This window comes from Manis javanica, chromosome 7 (genome assembly GCF_040802235.1).
Source record: "Manis javanica isolate MJ-LG chromosome 7, MJ_LKY, whole genome shotgun sequence".
In the NCBI taxonomy this organism is placed as follows: domain Eukaryota; kingdom Metazoa; phylum Chordata; class Mammalia; order Pholidota; family Manidae; genus Manis; species Manis javanica.
Window position 1 is genome coordinate 15225072 of NC_133162.1, and position 25113 is coordinate 15250184.

A 25113-nucleotide genomic window follows, 5' to 3' on the forward strand; every position below is an offset into this window, starting at 1 on the left:
GAGGTTTTCTGATAAGGGTTTATTAATTCCCAGACATTTCTAAAAATCCTTGCTGTATGGAAAGAGAGATCCTAGAATCATGGAGAAAGAGGCATGGCCTGTGCCTCTAAAGGAGCATGTAACCCTGTGTGAGAGGGGACCCAGCTGCTGTGACTGGGACCAGACACTTTGCTGCCAACTTCCCTTGATTATTTAATTTGCATGACAATCCTACATGATAGATGTTCTTATGCCAGTTTTTACAGATAAAAACATAAGTCCAGAAATGTGTCCAAGGTCACTTTTGCAAGGCCTGAATGCAGACCCTGAATTCTTTTTGTTCAAAGTCCATCCATTTACACTCCATGGTACATAGTGGGGTGGAGCAGACAGTCCAGCCATAATAACCGGAGGCAAAATTAAACATGCGTGACAATACAAGCCCAGAGCTGCGGGAGCACCAGGGAGAAGAGGTCGGTTTCACAATGGTGAGCCATCTTGATTGGCTTCAGATTTGTATTTTGCCTTCAGTGTAGTTATTTGCTGTGCCTTGGAATTTGGCAAAGAATCCAAGATACATGTTAATAAAATATCTCTTAGTCATCTTAGCCATCTTTTTATATTATGCAGGAATTATTTTTCTAGCTGCCTAGGATTTCTGAAACAAGAGCAACAATGTGTGTGGTGTGGTGATACTGATATGAAAGAGTCAAATTTGTGTCCAAAGGTCTGACGTGTTCCCTAGGTCTGACATTTAGCTGTGCGACCTCGGTTTGGTGCAGCAAGTCATTTGGCCTCTGAGCCTCAGTTCAATCACCATGAAACAAAAATGATATCTCCTATTTCAAAGGATCAGAGAAGAATCCAGTTAAATATTGTATGCAAAAGCACACAGTGAACAACCACCTAGAAGATTCCCAGTAGCAACGCTAAGTAATCCAGGTTTGCATTTTTGTATGGTCCCAGGCAAGGGACTTAATCTCTCTACAGACCAGTTTCTTTTCTTGGAATAGTGATTCTTGTTAAGTAATATCAGAGAATAGTAATCTCAGAGAAGAGTAATTCTTCTGAAAACAGAGAAATGATTATATTAGCAAACCTTTTTTTTTTTTTTTAGATCTTCAGATCATTGCTAACAGTGCAATATTACATGTGTATATCTAGATTTGTATATATGCAGATATATTTTGTTCTGGAAAAAGAATCCATGCTTCCCCAAAGAATCTGGATCCCCAAAAACAATTGAATGCATGTGCACCCTGATGTGTCATTGTAGATAGTGAATAGCAAAAATGTTCCTCCTGTCTTCTTGGTTAGGACTTTTCTCCAGCCACTGTCTCTGTTCTTTCTTTTTTAATTAATTGTCATGTCTCTTTATTGAGGGGTAGTTTACAAACTATAATATTCAGCCATTATAAGTGTACAGTTTGATTATTTTTCTTACGTCTATACAGGACGCAGCCATCACCCCAACGCAGTTATAGACTTATCATCCCATCTGGACTGCTCATTTGCAATCAGTCCTACTCCCAATCCTATTCTCATCTCCATTTTCAGCAACCACTAATCTATTATATCTCTTTAGTTTTGCCTTTTCTAGAAACTTCATATAAATGGAACCACACAGCAAATAGTCTTTTCTATCTAGTTTCTTCCACTTAATATAATATTGTTGAAGTTCTGTTGTTGCATGTCTCCATAGTCTGTTCTGTTTAATAAAAAGCAATAGTTTTGCAATATTCCATTATTTGAATGTTCTCCCTTTTGTTCAACTGTTCACCAGAGTCATTGGATTGTTCCCAGTTTGGGGCTATTATGAATAACATTGCTATGAACTTTTACAAAGAATCCTTTATGTGAACATGTTATCATTTCTAAACCTAAGAGTGGAAGTGCTGGGTCACATGGTATCTTTATGTTCAACTTTTTGAGAAACTGCCAGTCTTCCAAAGTAGCTGTACCATTTTGCATTCTCACCAGCAGTGGGGGAGGGTTCCACTTTCTCCACATCCTCTTCTACACTTGTTATAGTTAAGACTTTTTAATTACAGCTTTCATAATTGGTATGTAGTGGTATTTCATTGTGGTGTAATTTTACTTCTCTAATGACTAATGATGTTTAAAATATTTTCATGTGCTTATTTGGCATTCATATATTTTCTCTGGTAAAGGTCTATTTCAATCTTCTGCCCATCTTTAAATTGAGTCACTCTGTCTCTTATTGAATTATAATAGTTCTTTATATATTCTAGATACTAGCCCTTCTTTTAGAAATGTTTTGCAGAAATTAATTATAGTCTGTGGTCTTAATGTCTTTTGGAGAGAAAAAGGTTTTAATCTTGATGACATCCAATTCATCAATCTTTTTCTTTTATGAATCATGCTTTTGTATACTAAGAAATCTTTGTCTAAACCAAGATTACAAAGATTTTGACCAATGTACTTGTCTAGACGTGTTTTAGTTTTAGCTTTTACATTTAGGTCTGTGATGCATTTTAGGATAATTTTTGTCTGTGGTGTGAAGTGGAGGTTTGATTCAACATCCCATCATCATTTGTTGGAAAGACTGTCCCTTCCCCATCCAATGCCTTGGTGCTTTATTGAAGATCAGTTGATCATAAAGGTGTGGGTTTATTTTGGAATTCTCTCTTCTGTTACACTGATCCAAATGTCTGTCCCAGTGCCAATCCCATGCTATCTTGATTACTTGTAATTTTATAGTAAGCTTTGAAATCTGGTAGTTTAAATCCTCCGACTCTATCCTATTCTTTTAAACAAATTTTGACTTTCCTAGGTCCTTTGCATCACTGTACAAATTTTAGGATCAGCATATCAACTTTTACAAACAGTCCACCTGGGATTTTGGTAGAGATTGCACTGAATCTAGAGATCAATTTAAAGAGACTGATTAGGCCTTTTAGGAATGCACACATTTACTAATAACATTTACATAACACTGTTAAACTGTAAAGACCACTTTAAAGTTTTTGCCCTTAATTCCTTGGAAAGAGATGAGAAAGCAGTAATCATTTGTGCAAAGCCAATATGCATTTGCACTGGATGTTGCCACGCTTTTCATTCTTTACCCCACTTCCCCATGAAAGAAGGGAGTAGGTTCTGTCTTTTACATTTTGAGCAGCTGGTCAAAGGGACTCAGAGCACTGGAAGGCAATGGTGTATTTCTTTCTGTGCTATTTGTGCATCTTCACTGGGAAAAGTAAGCCACTGAGTTGCAGTTGGTAAGGCAGTGGGCTGCAAGATGCTCTCATCCGTGAGGGTTGGTTCTGCACAGACTGGTGTAGAGCCCTCTGGGGTTTAGCGAGGCTTCCTGGGCAGAATGACTTATTCACCTTTTTTCAGGATACAGATTGTGAGCCAAGGCACACCCTCACCATCCTGCCTGTTCTGGCTGCTGCATCAGGAGAAAACCTCCTGAACAGATGAGTCTTCTAACTTGGAGATCAGGCCAGTGCAGATGCATTGGAAACCTCTCCCATTTCAAGGGCAAAAGCAATGAGTGCAAAGAAGGCTGAGTCAGCCGCCACACCGCCTTTCCGCAGGAACAAAACAGGGGACTTGCGTGATTCTGCCTCCCCCTCCCACCCATGCACCTGCCACGTAGACAGCATATCCTTGTTACTCCCTTCGGCTTCCTCATCTACCATCAGATTTGGGGTTTTGGTGCCACCCAGACTGGTGTTTCCCGATGATCTACAGACTTACAAAATTTTGAAAGCTGATTTCTGGGCCTCACCCTAGGGCCACTGAACAGTTTTTAAAGGCTCTTGTGTGTTGCTGATGTGCAATAAAGTTAGAAAACTCCTGATCTAGGCCAACACACTAACCTCTAAATGTTTTCATCTCCTTGATCTGAAGTCACCATCAACCACAGCTAAGTTTGCAAGAGTCTTAGGGATAGGAAAGTAATTTGTTTATTCCTCTGGGTATTCTAAGCACCATCTCTGAATCAAGTTAGATCTGAAAAAACCATAAACCTAGACCTTGAGAGTTTAACTTCCTCTATGGAAATGACTTCATTCAGTTATCTGTCAGTGCTACACCCTCGGTTTTTCTCATGTGTCTGTATAAGAAACAATTACTTGAACATTTCCAGCCATCAGCAAAATTAGCATGGAAGATGATTTTCAGTTTTAGAGCCAAGGTCCCTCTATGAGAATTCCTTTGTTGCTTTAGAGAGGTTAGCAGGGTAAGCCTGGACTCAAAGCCCAGCTCTACTTTTTGGAAGCAGTGGGGGCCTTGGTTAAATTGTTCACTTTGAGCTTTAGTTTCTTTGTGTACAGTATGAGATTGCAAAATTGCACGTACCTCACAGGACTGTTATAAGACCAGGCATTTAAAGTCCTTGGTACGATACCTGTCACAGAGCAAGACCCTGTGGAAGTTTAGCCTACAGTGACTGCTGTTAGTTTAGAATCAGGAAACCTTGCCTCTCTGCTGACAATTGTTATATGACCATCTTTTTACCACATAGCGAAACTTTTGCAGCCTGTTTCGCCTCTTGTCCTCATCTCCTAAGAAGCTCGGACACAACAAATATGTTTGCTGGAGTTTAAAGTCTTCTGATTTTTCTTACCCTCTAAAGTTTTTAGATCATGGCCTTGTCTGCTAAGAATCCAAACGTCCTGATTGGAAGGAGGTAAGGCATAAGTTATAAATGGCTGAAGGTTGACCTCAAGGTCAACATCTCCTGCGCTCATATCAGGAGTGGAGCACTCCAAGAGAAAGGGGATAACGAGAAGCTGAAATCCTAGGACAGTTAGCCATCCAGGAGCCAAGCAGATTGTCTGTCCAAGGATGGGCTTGATAATTACAGTTCTCTTTTCTAGCTGCCAGTGGCCTGTTACAATTGGCACAGGGCTTAGTTGGGGCAGCAGAATTCCTCCTGGGTGTCAGATACTACAGAATAGTGGTTAAACTTCACTTCCTGCCGTTAAGAATTCCCTTTCTCTACCCGATGTGCTTTTCTGTTACTGCTTTGTGAACTTGTGGAGATATGGCATTTCACACAGAATCAGAGAGTTTTACAGCTGAAAGAGACTTGAAATTGTCCTGTCCAACCCTTCCCTTTTTACAGATGAGAGGCCTGGGGCTGGGAGAGGGTAAGCAGTGACGTAATTGAGGTCTCCTGGATTACAAACTAAGAAATAGTATCTCCTGATTCCAAATGTTACAGCCCGTTCCCAGGACCCCCTGCATCCACCAGGAGTCCAGAACTCCTTTCTGCTCTTTTAGGCAATGGGTTTCATCATAATTTGGGGGCCTTCCTTACACTAAATCCTGCCTTACAGTAGATGTATTTCCCCAGATGGTATTCAAACCTGTATCCTAAGCTCACACTTCAATTTAGAGATTAACCAAATAGTAATAATAACCACAGAAGCCTGACTTAATCAGCACTATTAAAGGCAAGCAATTTTCAACACTTTGCGTGTGAGTAGGTGCTTTATAAAACTCAGCTAGATAAGCAAATTGCTTATTGTCCATAGAGCTTAATGCCAGCCAAGATGTAGGCTTTTAACGTGTGCATTTTGAATATGTGAAAATGAAGAAAATAAGGTTCTAATTTTTTTAAGTGGCAGGATTCAAAGATGGGCGGGGAGCAATGAGGACGAGCCCAGCTGTGCATCGGGTTCTCCGGCATGGCATGGGCGAGCTCGGGTGAGGGCCGTGGGCTTGAGGCCCGGTACCTGTTGCTTATTAAGTTGCCTGTCTCAACAAAGTCCACACTACGCTTTAAATGTTTGTGATCAATACCCCGTTCTCCACAACAAAAGGTGTGCATATTATCCATTCTTATATGGGCACTATTTGGTCTTTCATTTTGCTCATGATCGGACTACTTTCCCTTCTTCTGAGAATGACTCCAATTTAAATGATGTAGATGCAGCTGCGTCCGTGTTTTTCCCGTTAGTTTGCATGTGACTGCAGGTCTGTTCAGCTCTGGTGCTTTTCCTGGCCCTGTGCACAGGGCTCATCTGTGAATCGCTTGGGTGCCAGCATAAGAAGAAATGAAACAGAGAGGAGGCAGCTCACACATGCAAAAGAGGGACTCCTTACCCTTGAGAACCTGACCCAACATGGCCCCCCAGTCCTGTGCTGCTGCTAAAGCAGAAAGACTCAGTGGCTGTGGAACTGCCCTTTGAGTCTGGCTCACTGAATTTGTTAGCATGTTCAGCGTCACGGGCTGAATTAAGCACCAGGGTCAAGACAGATATCCCTGGTGTTCTGGTGGTGGTGTTTCCTAGCAGCCTTTTTGCTAAAATGGCTTAGAGAGCCAAGCCCTGCCACCTTGGGCCCTGACGTGCCTTCGGTGCATCTTTGAGTAACAGTCCTTACAACACAGCCCCTCCCTGTGACTCTGTGCCTGGGAAGGGCATCCAGACAGCCTTTCACCAGCATCCCAAGCCACACTAATGAGCCTTTTAGTGAATGGCTCTGCGACCATCTCTGTGCAGAGGATTATTGGGGTGTTATTCCTATTATCGTTGTTGCATGTAGTACGTCATACTGTGTTCAAAATATCAGCTGATCATTCACCCCAATGCACCTCCGTGGGGTAGTTGTAGCAGTGGGGTACCATGTGACCATTAGTTATTGTTCTAGGTAGGAACATGGACTCCAGAAGCAGACGGCCTGGCCTCCACGTCCTAGTTGTGTGACCATGGATGAGTGACTACACCTCTCCAAGCTTCAACTTCCCCATCTGCAAAGCAGGGGATAATAATAGTCCTACCTAATTAGGTTATTATGAGACAAGTGATAAAGCATTTATGAAGAATGTAAAACAGTTACACAGAATAATCACAATAAAAATGTTCACTTTTATTATTCTTATCATCATCAACATCGTCATCTCTACTTCTCAGTAGAGGTTCCAGGAGTTTGTGATTTGCCCAAGATCTCATTCCTAGAACAAGCCCAGGTAAAAACTCAAGCCCAGGTGTCATGACTACACGACAGATGGACTATTTGTCCTCTAGGTCTTTATTTTCTTATTATACAGTAACACAAAAATATGTTCTTTTTGTAAAAGATCAAAATGACACAGAAGCATACAAAGGAAAGTGTTAGGTTCTATTCCTCATTCCTGCCTCTCTCCCCAGTGGTAACCCCAGCAAACTGGTATGCATTTTCCTCATCTCTCCATCAGGACACACATAGAATATCAATGTACAGAGACATGTGTGTTCTCTCTGACATAAAGAATAGGAACAGAGCCTGACTATGGGACCCATGAGGGGGTGTGGGGTGATGTGCTAGGTTCCTCATAGCCCTCTCATCATTTATCCATGTATACCCATTTCATAGATAAGGAAGCTGAAGGTTACAGTGATTGCTACCTCCATAAGACCACATAGGGCTGAAACTAGATTTGAATCCTCTCAGACTTATCCCAGTGTTTCCACCCTTTTGTCTAGTACATTATTTGACTATATTGTAAGCATTATTTTTCCAACTAATTTTTTCTCTTAGTAATATCAGTTTGAACTCTTTCCATGTAAGTCCATATGTTTACTTCATTCTTTGAACAGCTACATATGATTCAATGACTTATTTAACTACTTTCTTATTTAGGTTGTTTTCTGTTTCTTTATTCTTTTCTGTTATAAATAATTTTGGGTATTCTCAATACGTATACTTCTGGGCACATGTGTGAGAATTTCTGTAGGATAGCTTCTTGGAGGTAGAATGTGTACATCAGAAAGTATGTACATATTAAATTTTAATATATATTGCCAAAGTTGCCTTCCAAAAATAATTTTGCTCACTAACAGTGTATAAGAATACCTGTTTTCCTCACATTAGTCTTCTTTTTATCTTTGCCAAGTTGATGAAAAAAAAATGTATTTTTTCTAAATTGCGTTTTCCCTGTTTCCTGGTGGGATTGAGCTAATTTGGGTCATCCACATTTCCTCTGGAAATTGCCCTTTGCCTAATTGCCATTTATTTTTCATTATAGACACTTCTTTATATATTCTGGATAATAATCTTTGTTTGAAATGTGTGGCAAATATGTACTTTCTGTTTCTCTCTCTACTTTGTTTCATGTGTAGAGACTTTCATTTTTTTATGCAGTCAGTATTTGTCTTCATTGTTTCTAGATTTTGCCTTTGGAAAGCCTTCCTACCCCAAATTTATTAAAATTGTCTGCTATGTATCCTTCTAATATTTCTATAATTTTGTTTCAACGTTTGGCTTTGTAAGTCCTAGAATTCATTTTTGTGTAGTTTGACTTAGGAATCTGGATTTACCTTTCTCTTAGTGGAAAATCCATGTTCTCATCATTAATGGAATAATCCACTTTTTAACTCATTTGAAACAATAGCTTTATCATAGACTAAATTCTCCTGTGTACATGGCTGCAACTGGTTCCTTGTGTTATCTGTTCCGCTCATTTATTTTTTTATTTCTGCACCAGTATTAAAGCGTTTAGTTGTTTTAGCCTTAGAATAACTTCCTAGAACAAGAAGAGAAAAATCCCCCTTTGATGCTGCTTCCTTTTTCAAAATATATCTTAGTATTTGTCTACATTTTTTCTTCCATTCAGTGAGGAGTCAGCTTGTCAAAGTCTACAGAAGAAACCCTTGTGACTATTTGATTGGGAATGAATTGAATTAATAAGTTCATTTTAGTTAAATTGGCATCTTTCCAATATTTAGTTTTCTTACCCAGAAATATTATATGTCTCTAAGTCTTTTATGTCCATCCGTTAAGTTCTGTAGTTTTCTTTACATAAATTGTGCACTGAAGGATTTGTCCCTATTACAGATTGGCATCCTGTTTTCCCATTACACTGACCTAATTTATATTGATGATGAGTAGGAAATCATCTTTTGGCTTTTATATGTTAATTTTTTAATCTAGCCACTTGACTGAACTCTTGTTAGTGACCTTCATACTTATTTCTTCTTGACTTACTGCATTGGCTAGAGAAACACTGGTGACAGAGTACATCCTTGTCTTGTTCCCATGTCTAATGAAATTGCTTCTAATGTTGAACCATTACATACAGTAGATACACTTTCTCAGCTTGAAGAAATTTCTTTCTGTTCCTAGTATACTGAGGAGTATGCGTTCCACTGTAGACGATGCAAGATTCCTATAAAGGGGCTTTAATTCTTTCCCTTATATTTTCCTTGAGAATCCAGATTGTCCTAACTGAATGGGACCTCCTAACATAGACATCCCAGCTGAGCCAAAATGGCATAGAAGGAAGTATCTTCTCTTCCCTCCTTTCACTCACATTTGACCCTGGATGACCTAAGGGAAGAAATTACTTTGCATTGACATTTCCTATGCCCTCCTCACCCCCCTGAGAAAAAAAAAACAAATAAAAAACTGGGTGCACTAACACCGGTACATAGGTGCAGGCCGGTGTGTCCTTGGGACTTAGAGAGTGGGACGTCTGGCTTGCGAATGGGAACCTTCGTATGGAGCGCGAAGAAAGAGCGGTTTAAAAATGGGTGACGCGAAGGGCAAGAAGATTTTTGTTCAGAAATGTGCCCAGTGCCATACTGTGGAAAAGGGAGGCAAGCACAAGACTGGGCCAAACCTCCATGGTCTGTTTGGGCAAAAGACAGGTCAGGCCCCTGGATTTTGTTACACAGATGCCAACAAGAACAAAGGCATCACCTGGGGAGATGAGACACTGATGGAGTATTTGGAGAATCCCAAGCAGTACATCCCTGGAACAAAAATGATCTTCGCTGGCATTAAGAAGTCATCAGAAAGGGCCAACTTGATAGCTTATCTCAAAAAAGCTACTAAGGAGTAATAAATAATAAATAAATAAGGCCACTGCCTTATTTATTACAAAACTGAAATGTCTCATGACCTTTTTTATTTACACCATATATTTAAATTGGTCTCATACACCATACACCAGAGTTCAGATCATGAATGGCTGGTAGAATGTTTCTTTTGGACAGTCCTGACTTAAATAAGATTGGCTTGTGGTTAGATGAATATGATCAGGTTTTTGAACCTTGATAGTAATTCTGGTTCAGCAAGTGTGGTCACCATTTTCCCCTTCCAAAGATATGATTGGATTTTATTAGTAATGTTCAACTTTCACAGGGACAGTGAATACCATCTCAAAACCTGTAAGAGGTTGGTTTTATATTTAGATTTATATAACTGGTTGTATTAATATATTTAAATACTGAAGAAATACCCTCATTGTCTCAAAGAACAGCAAGACTCACTTGTGTTTCAAGTTGTGTTCATTAGCCTATTAAAGGCAAGGGCTGAAGATAAGTTGACAATGTCCACTATCTTCTGGTCTTGACTATGCCAATTTAATTAAAATAAGCTGTATCTAAAATGTTGCCTTTTACTTCATGAAAGGCATTTTAGTGTGGTTTATGTATGATACTAAATAAAGAATATTTAACACTTCTCACATTTTATAGTCTTAACCAGGTTATATGTTTTTAAGATTGAGTGTGACAGAATATAGCAGCAAATTTTGCTTGTGAACTCTTTATTAAAGTCAAAATACATTATAATTTCAGGATTATCTTTTAAACAGCTATTCAAAACAACTGTAGAATTACTGTACAAGTATGATTGGTAATGGTGCTTTTGCTAAATCAATAGGATTAGCGGAGATACAGCACAAATCTGTAAATTATGTGATCCTAAGTCTTAAGGTAATTAAAATCACAGAAAAAAAAACTGTGGGGACAAGAACAAGAGCACCACTTCTGGAATTTTCTGACAGGCGCCACTGAAAAGATTTCATTCCTGGGTCTACTTTTAAATGATTTCCATTTTTTTCTACTTGATTACCTTGAGTAGCCGACCATCATCTCACACTCCAGTTGCTAAGTGCTTTCTGTAGTTTCCACAAGAGGGTGTGAGAAAAACACAACCACCTGACCTCTGATCTGATTTCCTGTTGAGTTTTCATGCAGGCACAGAGCACAACCACTTCTAATTCTAGACTCTCTGTACTGCCTTGTACATGACTAGTGCAAAAGAAATGTATTCACAGTTGATGGATAAAATGATTTAATCACAGAGAACATTTGATCATTTTTAGGTGGTGGTGATTTTTTGCTAAGCTCTGAATGAAAGGATTGTATCAAGCATTCATTTGGAGCATGATGCTAATGTGACTTGGCACCTGTCTAGAGAGTTGTCCCTGTGTCCAGTGACATTTTGCTTTGGGGAAGTCATCACCTGATGTGGCATCTGTCACACTTAGGAATATGAAATGCCCATAAATAATGCAGAGCCACCTCAGTTAAATGCCTTCTTCATAAAACACTTAATATAAGACTTTAGCAAAAGATTATTATAAACAACACAGAAGAGCGTTGGGGCTCCTCTGAGATAAAAGCAGTGGGTGATGCCTTTTACAATGGTTTGCTCATCTTCACGTGAGCTGGGTAGATTTTATTATTTTAGTCAGTTTTGCTAAGAAAGCAGAAACCTGCTAAGTATGAGGAGCCTTTCTTTTTATTGCTTTAGTATGAACCAGCCTTAGTCTCCAACATCAATTTGGATGTAAATGCTTTTGAGGGGAGGTTTTCTGGGAGATGGAGTGGACTCATCCTGGGCACATGGTGTGCAACTGGGAGCCCTCCAGGGGAGCCCAGGCCGTGAGAGACATGGAAGGCAGGAGCTCTGAGAGGCAAGGGAGCCCCATCACGGCAGGCCTGGGTTCCAACGGAGTCAGCTGTTGGTGTAGGAAGTTTGGTTAACTGGACAATTATTTTTCCTGCCTCAGCTGCTTCTCTTTTCCTCCAAATCCCCAAGTCCAGAAAGAGGCTAGGAACAATGACAAGTCAGCTAAATATTCCCTGCGCCTTCTCTTGCAGGCAGGTGACAAACATTACCACCCCAGCTGTGCACGATGCAGCAGATGCAACCAGATGTTCACAGAAGGAGAGGAAATGTATCTTCAAGGTAAGGGAGACTCAAGAACCCCGTAAGTTCTCCCCACTTGGGGAAAGGAAACCTTGCTCTATTCATTTGTTTTAGAGAAGGAGACATTTCATTAGCAGCAAGATAATTTGGATCATCTACCCAGATCCAAAATGAATGGAGCCGGAAGTTACCTCATCAGTTGGTATTAATCAGCCAAGCAATTGACAGGCTGATTGACAGGGTGGGAGCCCCTGAGGCTGTTGACAAAGGAACATGTTGCTTCTGGAATGAATGAATGAATGAATGAATGAATGAATGGGGCTTGATGTTTGATACTGTGGAAGTAAGGCAAGAGTGAACATCAGCAAGGCCTCCTCCCACCCCGCCTCCCACCACCACCAATGTGCTTGAGATAAAAGATCAAAAAAGAAAAAACATTTCTAGAAATGCTACTTAATGGATGGCTATACTTTCACTGTCCTGTGAGAAGGATTTTCTTTGAGGCCTGTCAGGCTGCTTTTATCTAGGTTTGCAGAAAGAAGAAAATATCATATTTGAGAAATTGCATCACAGATGTATCTCACTCATTAAGATGACATAGCTTTCATACTGAAAGAGAGAACACACCCAACGTCCCTGGAAGAGACATGGAGACGTCTCTAGTGGCAAGGAAGCATGTATTCTCAGGAGGCCGCTGGATTTGTTTTTTCATTGAAAATAATTTTGAGAAATGTTCCCAGTGTACAACTATGGCGAGTTTTTAATCTCCTCTAAAATTCTGAAGCTTCTTGGAGAGGCTGTAGGGGAGGGTTCTCTTCTAGTCAAACAGCACCATCTGTGCAAACATTTTACTATTTTTAGCTAGAAAAAGAGTCATTAAATAGACAAGGGCTTATCAGTAAAATTAGCAAGAACCGTAAGAGCTGTTGCTCATTCAGTTCGGTAATTACTGGGTCTCATCTGCCTATGCAGGTCATTTCTTCATTTCTCTTTGCTTCTAACACTATGTGTGTTTTTAATGAATGGTTTGCTTCCCTCTGTTTCTCTGCAACTAAGGAAAGTCAACAGAAATGACTCTTGAGTATTAAAGCAAAAGTTTAATACTCTCCTCTAAAAAATGCTGTATGAGAAATCTGTATGAGTCATTGACAGCCCAAACATCCTTTCAGCTTTTGAATGATCACTCTGAAAAATTCTAATTAAAAAAAAAAATCACTGCACTTTAAAGGGCCTGATAAAGGCATGTGACAAGCACCCAGGTCCATGGTCTCATGTGGGCTTTATATGACACATTACCCCGAGGACAGGCTGTAAATCTGCAGTAGCAATTGTCAGGTGTCACTGTTCATTTTCAGCATAGAGCAGATTTATTCTTTATTTGGTCTCCAGGCTTTGTTTTTGATTTTAGTGTCTCGTTATAGCCCTCAAAAACAAAGACACAGACCTGCATGTTAAGTCTAGGTCTGCTGGGACCTGAGACTCAAAGATTCTGGGTGCAGCACTGCACGTTCACATGGTTCTGGAAGCTGAATAAAGAGGGTAATTTCAAGCTGTGAACAAATACAGCACATTCTTACTGCAAATAAACAATTTACCACTAGAATGGGCTATATTCGGAATGCCAGGGATTGTTGTAAATCTCTTCTGGCGTTGGGCTTTGGTGCTTTCTATCTATACTCTTGGCACACCTTGAAGAAGGACAGTTTCATTTTCCTCGGCATCTGATGTTCCTGAGTCACACTCCTTATGTCTGGGACCTCTGGAGAACAGGATGACACTCTGTGCAAACTGGCATGCTGGCCAAAGACAGCCACTCAGTTAAACCTCTACAGCACGTGCTGCCTGCAGGCCCAGCCCTAACCCCGTGGGTCCTGGCTCCCCACGTTCAGAGGATTTCCTGTGCTTTGTAGCCAACCTCAGAGTAATGTTAGAGCTGAAGGGACTGTGTGTCTATCTGGTTTTGTTTGATATTTTTTGGGGAGGGTGAGGGTCGGCTGGGTTAAGCAAGCTAGGAGGGATTAAAGTATTATTCTGATATAAAATATATTTTCCTTGTCATTATTATTCTAGCTCAGTGGTATTAAATAATTTAAGAGTTACTTTAATTTGGTGACTTTTGACATGCACAGATGGCTGCTTGAAGTGATAAAGATTTCAAAGATGAAATGTAGAAAGTCTAATATTCATGCTGACTCTTGCTGAATTTATATCACTTACTCGCTGCTTATAACTTAGTAGCTTTATTTGCTTACGTCTTATTAAGTGCTCCTCCAAGTTCTGCCTGTCCCCACATTTGAACATTCCCTTATATGAATGTAGGACTTCCTAAGTCTTATCCATAAGCATATGAAGGACGTCTATTATATTCCTAGGTATTCCAAATCATATGGCAGGCTTGAATTCTTTACAAGATAAGTGCTTTCTATCAGATGTGTCTCTGTTCTGTGACACTGGGCCATCTACGAGAGTGCCTCACTGAGATATTAAGACATTCCTCCAGGAACGGAAAATGATACTTATGTAGTAACTTCACTAGTTCAAGAGTGAAGTTCACTAGTTCAAGAGTAAAGACTTTTATTTTTCATTATTTAAAAGGTTGAAAGTTCAAGAAACCTTTTTGCATTTGTAATACAAATTTCAACCTTTCTACTAGTTGGCTTGATTTCCCATATCTGTGTCGATGAGTCTGTAATTGAATCAATAAAAAATTCAGTGAGTTTTGCTTCTGGATGTAGACTCTCTGGCTTGACTTTATTTCCCTCATATAAATTTTTTTTCCTATATGGACACATGGCTTGTGGCTTATATTTCTGAAATTCAGGGCAGCTTGTAGCAGGCTCACAGACATTACTTTTAAAGGACAACAATGTGGCTTCTTAAAAATAGTTTAAAAAAAGAGCAATACCCAGTCAAGAATTAAGTATCTCTTGCATCAAAACACTTTTGTGCCCAGTTGGTGGTCCCTGGGGTCTAGAATTATGACCTTTCTAGAACAAGCTCAGACTTGGTGAGGAAAACTCACCTAAAGTTTGAAGTTGTCAAAATGCACGTGGGCAGAGGGCTCTGGGGCTCCCCCATGATGGGGAAGGAGGGACACAAGCCATTGTCAGAAGCTTGGTCTCTCGGACTGTGGCTGCTTTCCACCTCCTGTAACTCTTAGGGATGTACTGTGTCTTTGCAGGTTCAACCGTTTGGCATCCCGACTGTAAGCAATCTACCAAGACTGAGGAGAAGCTGCGGGTAAGGAAACCATTGGCTGTGATGCTAGGTGCCTTTACAGGCCATGTATTTCCTAGTCACTACTTCTTGGGGCCAGAGTTTGGTTGAAGGTGCTTTTCTATGATTTTTTTCTCTCTACAGTAGACCAAGCTGAAAGGCAATTTGGCCAGAGGAGCAGGTCCCCTCCTACCTTAAATTGATTGTGGCTTTTTTTCCCCCCAAAATGTCTCCTTTGGGTAAAGTAAGCCTTTGGGTAAGTCAGGTTCTCAGGAAAGCATTCAAGGGAGACGTCAGAGCATACAGATGTGAAAAAATGATTCATGGAGTTCGAGTTCCAACATCTGGTGCCCTCCTCACCAGATGTTTTTTTTCCTTAGTCCATAATGCACTGCTCCAGCCCAAACTCTGCATCCATGCCCAGCTCTTGGGACATTTTGCTGACCTCTCAAATCTAAACTCATCAAGTAGCCATCATCTCAAAAAACCAACACTTTTGTCTGATGCTTTGGGGGAAATAATGATGAGCCAGACATATCAATGTGAGCAACATCTGGGTTATTTTGTAACTTAACCCTTAGGAAACATCAACATATCTTGGGACCTATCCTAGAACATTGCACATGCTGGCAGAAACCCTCTTTATCTCTAACTGCTGAAGCCTTCTCCTGGTCTTAGTTAATTCTCAGAATACTTCCAGATGGCAATGCTTCATCTGTTTCAGAAGCAAATTGTTGCACACAGGTGTAAGGTCATTATCATAATCTGTACCCTGTTCAGACACACCCAGTTTTTCAGAGCAATCATCAGAATGGATCCCAGTCCACTGTCTCTCAGTTTAGCTTATTTAGTGGAAAAACTGGTGTTGAATTACATTTGGCATCTCAGTGAAAAGACTGGCCTGAATTTATTTTGGAAGCCAGACTGCAGAGTATGTTATTCAGTCTTTTGAGACTGCCCTTAGCAGGCATGAGGAGCTATGTATGTAACCCCAGCAGCAGCTTGCTTTAAATGGATGGAGAGAAAAAAAGACATTTTTTTCATAAAATAACAGAGTAAAGACAAGAGAAACTGAAAACAAATTTATCCACCAATACCAGGATGGTTTTGGTCTCTGTCAATATACAGCTTCCACTTGAGCACACGTGTACAACCCTCAAGTCTATCAACCAGGCAGGCATATGCTGGAACAGTCTCCCAAGTCTGGGCAACTCTGGGATTTTTGAGGAACCATGGATGCTTTGGAAGTGGGCCATCTTTATGAAGTACTAGAACATTAAAGACAGTACATATTGTCACTTTTATCAAAAGAATGTACAATTCACAGCATAGCTTGGGCATGCAACCCAGAAACCACCCAAGCAGCTGGTGGTTTGCACTTACTTCTACAGTTGCTTGTAGTAATTTTGAATAATCATTTTTACTTCATCCCTGATGAAATCTTTTGGGAGATGAAGAGAAGAATACCAGTGCAGACAGTGTGGAATGTGTGTTGTTTTAAGGATTGCCCGAGTTTGCCGCTCCTATTACTAGATTTTAAAACAACGAAAAGCCACTTTTGGTCACCTCTTGATGCAGCTCTGTGGATAAGCTTATGAAAACAACTAGCGAAATACTTCCACTCTCTCTGGCCAAGAGGAGCTTTTGGTTTTTTTTCTTCCTTTCTGTAAAGCTTTCCAGAGAATTTCAAAGCTCTTCTCCTAAAGCCAACATTGTCCACGTGGGAGGTCAGGCCAGCCTTCGGTGCACTCACCCCTGGGGAGCCCAGCAGTAAGAAGGATGATGCCCCTCGAGGGACGACGTTCCAGTGGGCTCCGAGGGGGCTGCAGGCTGACGCTGGTGGAGTCCAAAGGGGAATCAGTTTTTGAATAAGGCAATAAACGTTATGCTCTCTGAAGGGTGTGTCTACAGATCACAAATCTTGAGCCAAGATTTCCAGACCTTTCACTGGGTGTCACATTAGTGCAGTTACCATAGCAAAATGAAAATGTTTTAGGAATCTTTTGTCTACCCCACTGAGTAGTCCACATCCTTGATCTTTAAGACTCTGAGAGCATTTGGAACAAGATTCTTGAGAAAATCTCTCAGTGGCTTCATTGGCTTCTTGCTTTCATATATAAGAATGTATAAGTCAAAAGAAATGGGGTTGGAATGTAGGTAAAGATGTCATAACTTGAAGACCAGTTAGTATGCTTTTAAACATGGGCCTCAAAACACACACACACACATCAAACTGGAGTGGTGCTGTTTGGCGTTTATCATCAGATCTGTTTTCCTGAAGGTTTTTTCATTTGGATAGTGTTTCTGAGTTGACATTTCTTTGCTCATTCTTCCTTTTTTTCCTCTTTCATGGCAGCCACCAAACATTCGTCATTCTTCATCTGATTTCTTTTATCCCAAAAGTCTGATTCGACGCACAGGACGGTCTCCATTTCTCCAGGTTGGCGCTGTGTCCAGGCAGAGGGCTCAGAGCCGCTGTCCTGGCCCCAGGCTTCCGTTGCTTCTCCTCCCCCTGCTGCTTTGCCCACATAACTTCTATGGCTCCTGCGGAGGCAGATGCTGCTGCTCACCCCACGGAGTGTATCTCACATTCTGATCCTGGCTGCTTTCTTCTCTGATCACTGTTTCCGTTGACAGCAGTGGCTAAAGCATTGTCTTCATTAAAGCAAGCACACAAGAAGCTACCCTTTTGGTCCTGTGTTCACAGGTTTCTTCAGGGAACTAATGTTTGCCAAGCACCCAGGTACAGTTAGTGCTGGACTGGTTGCTCCTGGCCTACACTAGTAGGAAGAAGAGACACATAAATAATTATATAATGGTATGGAGGCATTTCACAGGACATGGATCACCAGGTCAGGGCATGTCAGATAAGAGAAGACGGCTCAGGGGAGAAGGAGTCTTTGATTGAATTTTGGAGGCTAGACAGAACGTGAGCACGTGAAGATGCGGAAGGGGTGGGCCCGATGACGAGAACAGCAGAAGCAGGGGGCTCGGGAAAAGCAGCGCTTGGCCCAGGAGTAGCCAAGCGGAAAGGAAACCGGTAAGGCCAGGTACTTACTCTTCAGAGGCTGGGGGAGTCCGTGTACATTCATTCCCTGAATTATCCCACTGGTAAGTGGAAGAGCAAGGATTGGAATCCAGGTCTCTGTGAGGCCATGACTTATGTTCTTTCCACTATACCCCAATGAGGGAGAGAGAGAATCCTGGGAATACAGAGGGTGAGAACATTAAATACTGGCTAAGTCTGACGGTGTCTATGGGAGAGAGCAGCGCGACCCACAGCAGCCACACAGCAGCAAGGTGAGGACTCGGCCAGCTCCCCAGATGGGCAATGAAGCAGGAGGTTGTGCGCCCTGCACACACTCGGCCATCTTAAGGGGTCCCTGAGAATCAGTGGAAACCTTGGCCTGTTAAATTACAAGTGACTTTCCACAATCCCATCTTTGCCCAGATGAAACCCATATTGTAGCTCTGCTGACAGTTCAAGAGGGCAGCATAGCACTTTAGTCCGGGCTTTGTGCCCACGCCTTTTTCCTGGGCCTGCCAGGACTGCAGTAAGGCCGAGAAGAGTGTTGGCTTTGATCTACATTTATTAAAACTTTACCTTCATTCTTTAAATGATTTTAAAGATAGTTGGAAGTGTAGAGTTTTCGAGTGGAAAGACGCCTTTTAGATTATCAACCCCCAAAGATTGTGCATCTGTAGAGTGAAATCAGGCCAAGGCTACGCAGGTCATAATCAGCTACACTTACCTGCAGGATCGAGGCCTCGGAAGCATCGTGCTGGCCATGGTGCTGGGTTACATGCCCACTTGCACTTGCTGGACGCTCTTCAGTCTATCTGAAGCTTTAGCTCCACAGGCAGTTTTCACATACAGAGAAATTAGTCTCCTAAATCCAGAGGAATTAGTGAGTGTTGCTCAAAATTAGTACCTAGACTTGGCAAGAAGTTGCTTTTTCAGTCATTTTTGGGTTTCTTCCCAAAAGTATACTAACTCAAATACATTCTGTTTTGTTAGCCTAAGGCTATAGCCAAGTGATGCATTTTTACAAAGAAAAACACGGCCATCCAGTGTGAAACGTTTGGGTTTGCTCCAGACCCTTTAGTTTAAGAGATACAGAACATCTTGAGAAATTAACGGGGAAGAGGAGAGAGAGAGAGGTCTGGTTTTAGTAACTTCTCCCTTCCTATCCTTTGTTCAGAGGGGACATCTGATTCCCATTATTCGGCCGCAGATATCAGGGACATCACCTTTAGCACTCTCACTGAAAGCTGTAAACAGCTGGGGACCTGGCAGAGGAAACAGGCCGGCTGACGCAGAGTCCCTGCGCCCACTGGCCAATGGGGGACAGCGCACCAGAACCTTTAAGAAGCCTGAAAAGTCCAAAGCAAGTCTCACATGACATAGATATTTTGGTCTTTTAAATACTGGGGCCTATGCAGCAGGTCATTTAGCCACATACTATCCACCTCCCTTTAGTTATCAGAGAAGCTGGTTGTAACCTTGCAGGGACACTTGGCACTCTGTACCCCCCCGAAATAAGCCCTGATTTTGTTGTAGAGGAAAGTCAAATATATAGGAGGCAAGTCTTTTTATTGTTTATATGGTAAAATTGCTCCTCCTTTCCTCTTGCTGAGTTACAGGTAAAAGAAAATGATGAACATAGAATTGCCTAGGAAAAACCCATTCCAGTTTCACTCACTTGCTGGAGTTTTATATGAATAGCAGATTTTTGCGTATAGGTAAACTCAGTACTAAGCACTTGTGATTTCTGCTATAATTCATTATAGACAAAGCACATGATACTCCCAGGACCAAGTCTGTAATTTGGGGTGGATCACTTGCTTTATCCTAAAAAGCAGCTTCTCTACTGCACTTGGAGGGTAAAGCATGAGTGGACCGCTTTGCAAAATGGGTGTGAGATGATTTTCGTTTGAAACTAACATTCACCTATCATAATATATGCACGTACAAGCCTGTAATATGCCGACCAAATACTGTATGTGTTATTTTTTAAAAGGAGCTAATTAGAGGCTTTACATGTGTCAAGAACAAGGAAACAGTGGTGTTGATTATTGTTTTATTAATGTTGCTGTAATACACGGTGCTTTATTCCTAGCTTTCGAATATTTTATTCTTTTAATGAAAGACACTCAATGAAGGTGTGTCTTTACAATGCATCAGAAGGTCCAGGTGTTAAGATTTATACTGGAAAGACACAGAGGCCTCTTGGCCTCAGTACAGGCTGATGGCATCTCCAGAGAAGGGTGGAGGAGGGCGTGTCTTGAGCACCTCCTGCTGCCTCTTTAAGACAGATTCCTTTTCCCAAAGGAAGTGATTTCACCCTTTCTTGACTTCACAGTGAATGTTTCATATATGCAGATTTTTAAAGTATTCCTTCTTCTGCAGCTGTTATCACCCCCTTGTCTGGTGAACTTCAACAAAAACCCAAGGCAGGTACTGTCAACCTCAGAGCAGTTCGTGTAAGGTGTCAGTCACCTTACATCGGCAGTTGTCCCGTAGATGTTCCTAAGATCTTCTCAGTCTGGTGGCCAGTTGCTGTAGTTTCTCTCCCTTCGTAGAGCATGGCTTTGGGTGAATGCACATTAGATGACCGTAGTTGTCGCATCCTGAATAGGGGGAGGGCAGGGGTGGCGGGGTGCTCTCCAGCACTCTCCTTCTAAGGACGGCCCAGGCGTGCATGGTGGCCCATAATTGAAAATAAATGGACAATGTCATTTCTCTGCTTACTCACCAGGCAGAGCTCTGGTAAGTTTTAATGGTCAATCAGGGAGATGGAGTAAAACATGAAAAGATCTCTTCAATGTAATTTTCATTCTGTGACTGCCTTCTGAGTGGTAGAACAGATGAACAAAGGCATAGGGGGGAAATCAGCCAGAAGGTATTTAGAGGGCTTTTTAAAAAGAGTTCATGCAAAAAGAAAGACATGCATTTCAAGCATCAACGGTTAGTGATCAAATGCCAATGTTTTCTCTTTCCAGTTGAACTGCTAGTCTTCTAATGATACTGCTCCTTGTTGATTTTTTTTTTTTGAGGAAAATAAACCCTTTTAAAATCAAAAGTGAATATGTGAAAGTGTGCTGGGGAGGTAAATGTAGTCATGAGAGACTGAGTCAGCACAGCCAACATACAACTAGAAAGTTCTTACCAAAGCTCCTTTCTTCCTGTTGCCAGAACAAGGATTGAATTATTTGCCTAATTTGATTGGCAAAATACTTTGAGAGATCCCAGCCAGTCTGCAATTCTTTCTACATCTATTTTGCCTTTTCCACCCCATCCTCTGCCCCTGCCTTTTTTTGTGTGTGTGCCAAAGATAGTGTCAAAAGGAAGAACTGAATTTTTTCAACTGTGTTTTCAAGTTGCTTTTTTCTGCAAGGCACAAATAAAGGGTACTTAAAGGAAAGTTAGTAAACTGCATCTGTTTCTAATAGACTGATCACAGATCCTTGTTTTCTTTCTCTGCAGAACAGAAGTGGGACATACCTTTGGGAATAAATAGTTGACATTATCTTCATTTATAATATAGGCAGGAGAGTCATTTTGTTCATAATAATTCTTATAGAGAATTTCAGAAACAAAGGCTGTTGACCTGTTGGGTTAGTGAATTCAATTCGTAATTACTGGGTCACTGTTGTTAATCTGGATCTCTGAATGGATAGAAATAATTACTCAGGTTAAATAATTGCACATAAGGATCACCTGTGAAAATATGGAACATGGTAAAACTTTGTTACAGCTCAGTGGGTGTTACTACAGTTAAGATTATGGTAAAAGACACTAAATGGGATTTGAAAGAGGGAAAGCAGGCTGGTCAATTGTCACTCTTTATATCAAATGAATTTCAACTTGGCTGGAATTGGATTTGAGCTGACATATTGGAAAATAGTTCTGTACCTTTTGAAGTTGGCCATCAGAGACCCTCAGCAAGTTATGTATTAATTAGGGGAAAAAATATAGTTAGAAGAATAAAAGAGGTTCTATTAATAATAAACAAGGTATTCATTTACAGTTCAACATGTTTAGAATTATAGATATTTAGAATTGAAATGTAAAATTCCACATATCTAAGATTAAAACTCCAGAAACAATAGTTCAGGTTTTAAAAGTAATTTTAGTATCCTTATAAGGGAGAGACTTCTAACCTCTGCTGGTTGAGAAAATACACTTTGGCATATGTGGATAAAGTAAAGGTTCCTATGGCCAGAATCCTCACCTGAACCTCAACTACTTGGTGATGTAACTGGCCTGCTGTTGGGCTACTGCTTCCACACATGTAGGTAATTAGCTATTATTGGCTGAGTCACTATATATAGAGCTCTGCCCGGTGCTCTGGGAGGAGGCAGAGACGAAGGAGGATTGCAGACTGCAGACTGTTGGATGCAGACGTAATTCTAGTGCTTGACCTATCGCCGGAAGAACAAGCTGGGCAATAAACCCTTTCACCCTAAGAACATTCCATGGTCGTTTCTCAGTCTCACTGAATCCATAGTGAACTTGCCTGAGGCTGAAACCCATTGGCAAGACAGCAGCCATTAGGAACTGTGGCAAAAATCAGAACATCGTGTGTGCCACTTAGCGTTGAAACAGTTCACAAGGCAGAAAACCAGGAGCCATCCTGTCAGATAAGGCTGTGCAAAGTCTTCGCCACCAGACATAGGACAGGCATTAGTTACTGGAGCCAAGACCTAAGCAGTAAATCACCACCTTGGGACTATGCAGAGTCACTTTACCGAGTTCTCAACAAGGGGAAGGTCAACTCCAAGTGGGACCCTGTGTACTGTGATAAGTTACTTAACATCTCTGAGTTTGGATGGGAAGGCATCCAAGAAATCCAGTTTAATCTCAAATGTCTGGAAAATGCTGGGTACTTGCCATGTGCCAGGCAAGGTGCCTGAAGCTTTATTTATATATTGTTTCATTTATCCCTATGAAGTGAGTGTTAATGCCCACTCCTCCATTCTATAAATGGAGAAGTTGAAGCTCAGGCATGTCAAAAGAAAAAAAAAGTGAAAAAGGAAAGATAAACTCATATAATGTCATGCAACTAGGAGAGTCAGGATTTGAACCAAGTTATCTAACTCCAAAGCCAGCCTATTAACTCTGCTATATTATACAGGGTTGTGTTTTATCCCGTTATTTCATTTCTGAAGGGCCATTGTAAAACAAATGCTACTGTAAGAGCCTTGTAAGAAAATAGGCAAGCAAGAATATAACTCAACCCATAAGCCAGATGTCCAGTGAAGTAAATTTTACAGTAAGGTTAGGAGGCCAGAATGAAGCAAAAGCAAACAATAGCCAGGGCAATGAAAGAAAGGGCAGTTTCTAAATCTCCAGGAGACATCTGAGCACTTCTCATATAATGCTAAACAGTCTGCAGATGCACAGGGCTGAGTGTCTCTCTCCAACAGGAGCCAGAGCATCAGTGGGTTTGGTGAACAATTGCCTTAACTATGAACACCATCTAACTACAAAAAACGTAAAATATTTATTTTGGAATCAGAGCACCTGTGGCAGGCATATACATATTAGAGGTGATTCAGATCTGAAAACCTTTAAAGAATCAAATGAGACTCAACAAGAATTAGATTGTCAGATAATTCTTAAAATCTTTAGCTCAACAATATTAATATTGTAAAGCATGAACCAGATACATGCTTCCAAGGACCTGCGTGACTCACAGGGAGGCAGAGACTGAACTGACCCAGGCTAGCTCAGCCAAGACATCTTTTCTTTCCATGGGGTTCTTCATCCCTGGAAGAGAGCATCAGAAATCACTTCCCAACATGTGCTCTGCCTGCATTCTTGTCAGCCCGCGCAGTGCACAGAGCCACCCCCAGGTACATCGTTACAGCAGACAGGCTCCCTGACCCACATTTGACCAAAGTAAGGATGAGTGATGTGGAAGAGACCACAAAGCTCAGTGTGCACTTTGGCTGTTCATGTAATGTCCTAGCTGCTTGTTAATGAAAACAGGCCTTTGCCATGGCAACGCCAGGGACTGAAGATGCCTGACTGTCCTGCGGTGCACCCTCTTCTGCCCCACCCCCACCTAGTGAGCCATTGCCAGGTTCTTAGAGAGCCAGTTACAATAAAAATAGTTTCCGTTAGCGGACCCTCTTCTGCTGGCTGATGTCAGTATTTTTCTTTTTACGTCATTTGTCCCATATGTTGGTGGGGAGTAAATGATACATTTACCTTACAGTATGGGGGAAATTTTAGTGCCGAGGTGAGAGCTTGGGCTCTGTCTCTAGCTGTCTGCCTCAAGTCCTGACACCTGCCTACCTGTGTGGCTGGGAGCATACATACTTTTTCCTCATCTGTAAAATAGGGGCAATGGCAGAACTTACTGCATGGGGTTAATGAGAAAATCAAAATGAGACCAAACCTAGGAAGTGCTCAGCACAGGGCCTGCCACGTAGTCGGTGGGCAGTAAATGTCAGCTGCTACTAATATTCTTGTGTTGTTACTCATGAAGTTTTGGTATTGGGTTTGGCAAATATTAGCTCCCAGCCACTGGAAGCCAAAGGACTACCTGTAGTTAATGACCATCCCGCAGAGACGGCTACTGGCTCAGTTTTGTGAAGGGCAGCATCTCAGGCTAAAGCAGGGCTGCACTTCAGTTGTGTCACTTTAGTATTTCGATTGGGAAGTGGATCAAGGACTATGCAAGTCCTTTTTCAGTATACTCAGAATTGGATATTTTCTCGCTGAGATATGTCTGTGATTGGAAATCTGTAACTCCAGAAGGCAAGTGCTTGTCCGTGGCAGGTCTTGCGGAAGAGGGCCAGACCTACCGTCCTGTCCTGGGGGTGAGCCTCACCTAACCACCTGTGCACAGTGTGATTCCTCCGCCCCATCCGCCCAGGTAGCCCAGAGATACGCGAGGCACTGGTCCAGAGCAATTGTCACAACCCTCCAGTGAATTCCTATGTTAGAGGGAGTCCAGTCACTACCTGACTTGACTTGGCCACTGGGCTTGCTTTCATTGTTTAAGATGTGAA

The 25113-nt window shown here is 41.4% G+C and overlaps 1 protein-coding gene and 1 pseudogene across 22 annotated transcripts in view; both read left to right on the top strand.

Moving 5' to 3' along the window:
• The window catches only part of ABLIM1 (actin binding LIM protein 1), a 288553-nt gene that overhangs the window by 228284 nt on the left and 35156 nt on the right, over positions 1-25113 (top strand). For 17 of the 22 annotated variants that reach the window (XM_073240363.1, XM_073240368.1, XM_073240372.1 and 14 more), the window contains exons 7-9: positions 11826-11913; positions 15056-15114; positions 17447-17530. In XM_073240363.1, the coding sequence (XP_073096464.1) occupies positions 11826-11913; positions 15056-15114; positions 17447-17530 (231 nt within the window). The remainder of the gene's footprint in view (positions 1-11825; positions 11914-15055; positions 15115-17446; positions 17531-25113) is intronic. The other 5 variants (XM_073240375.1, XM_073240365.1, XM_073240378.1 and 2 more) reach the window with 1 other exon arrangement.
• Positions 2336-11818, top strand: LOC108393483 (cytochrome c pseudogene; annotated as a pseudogene).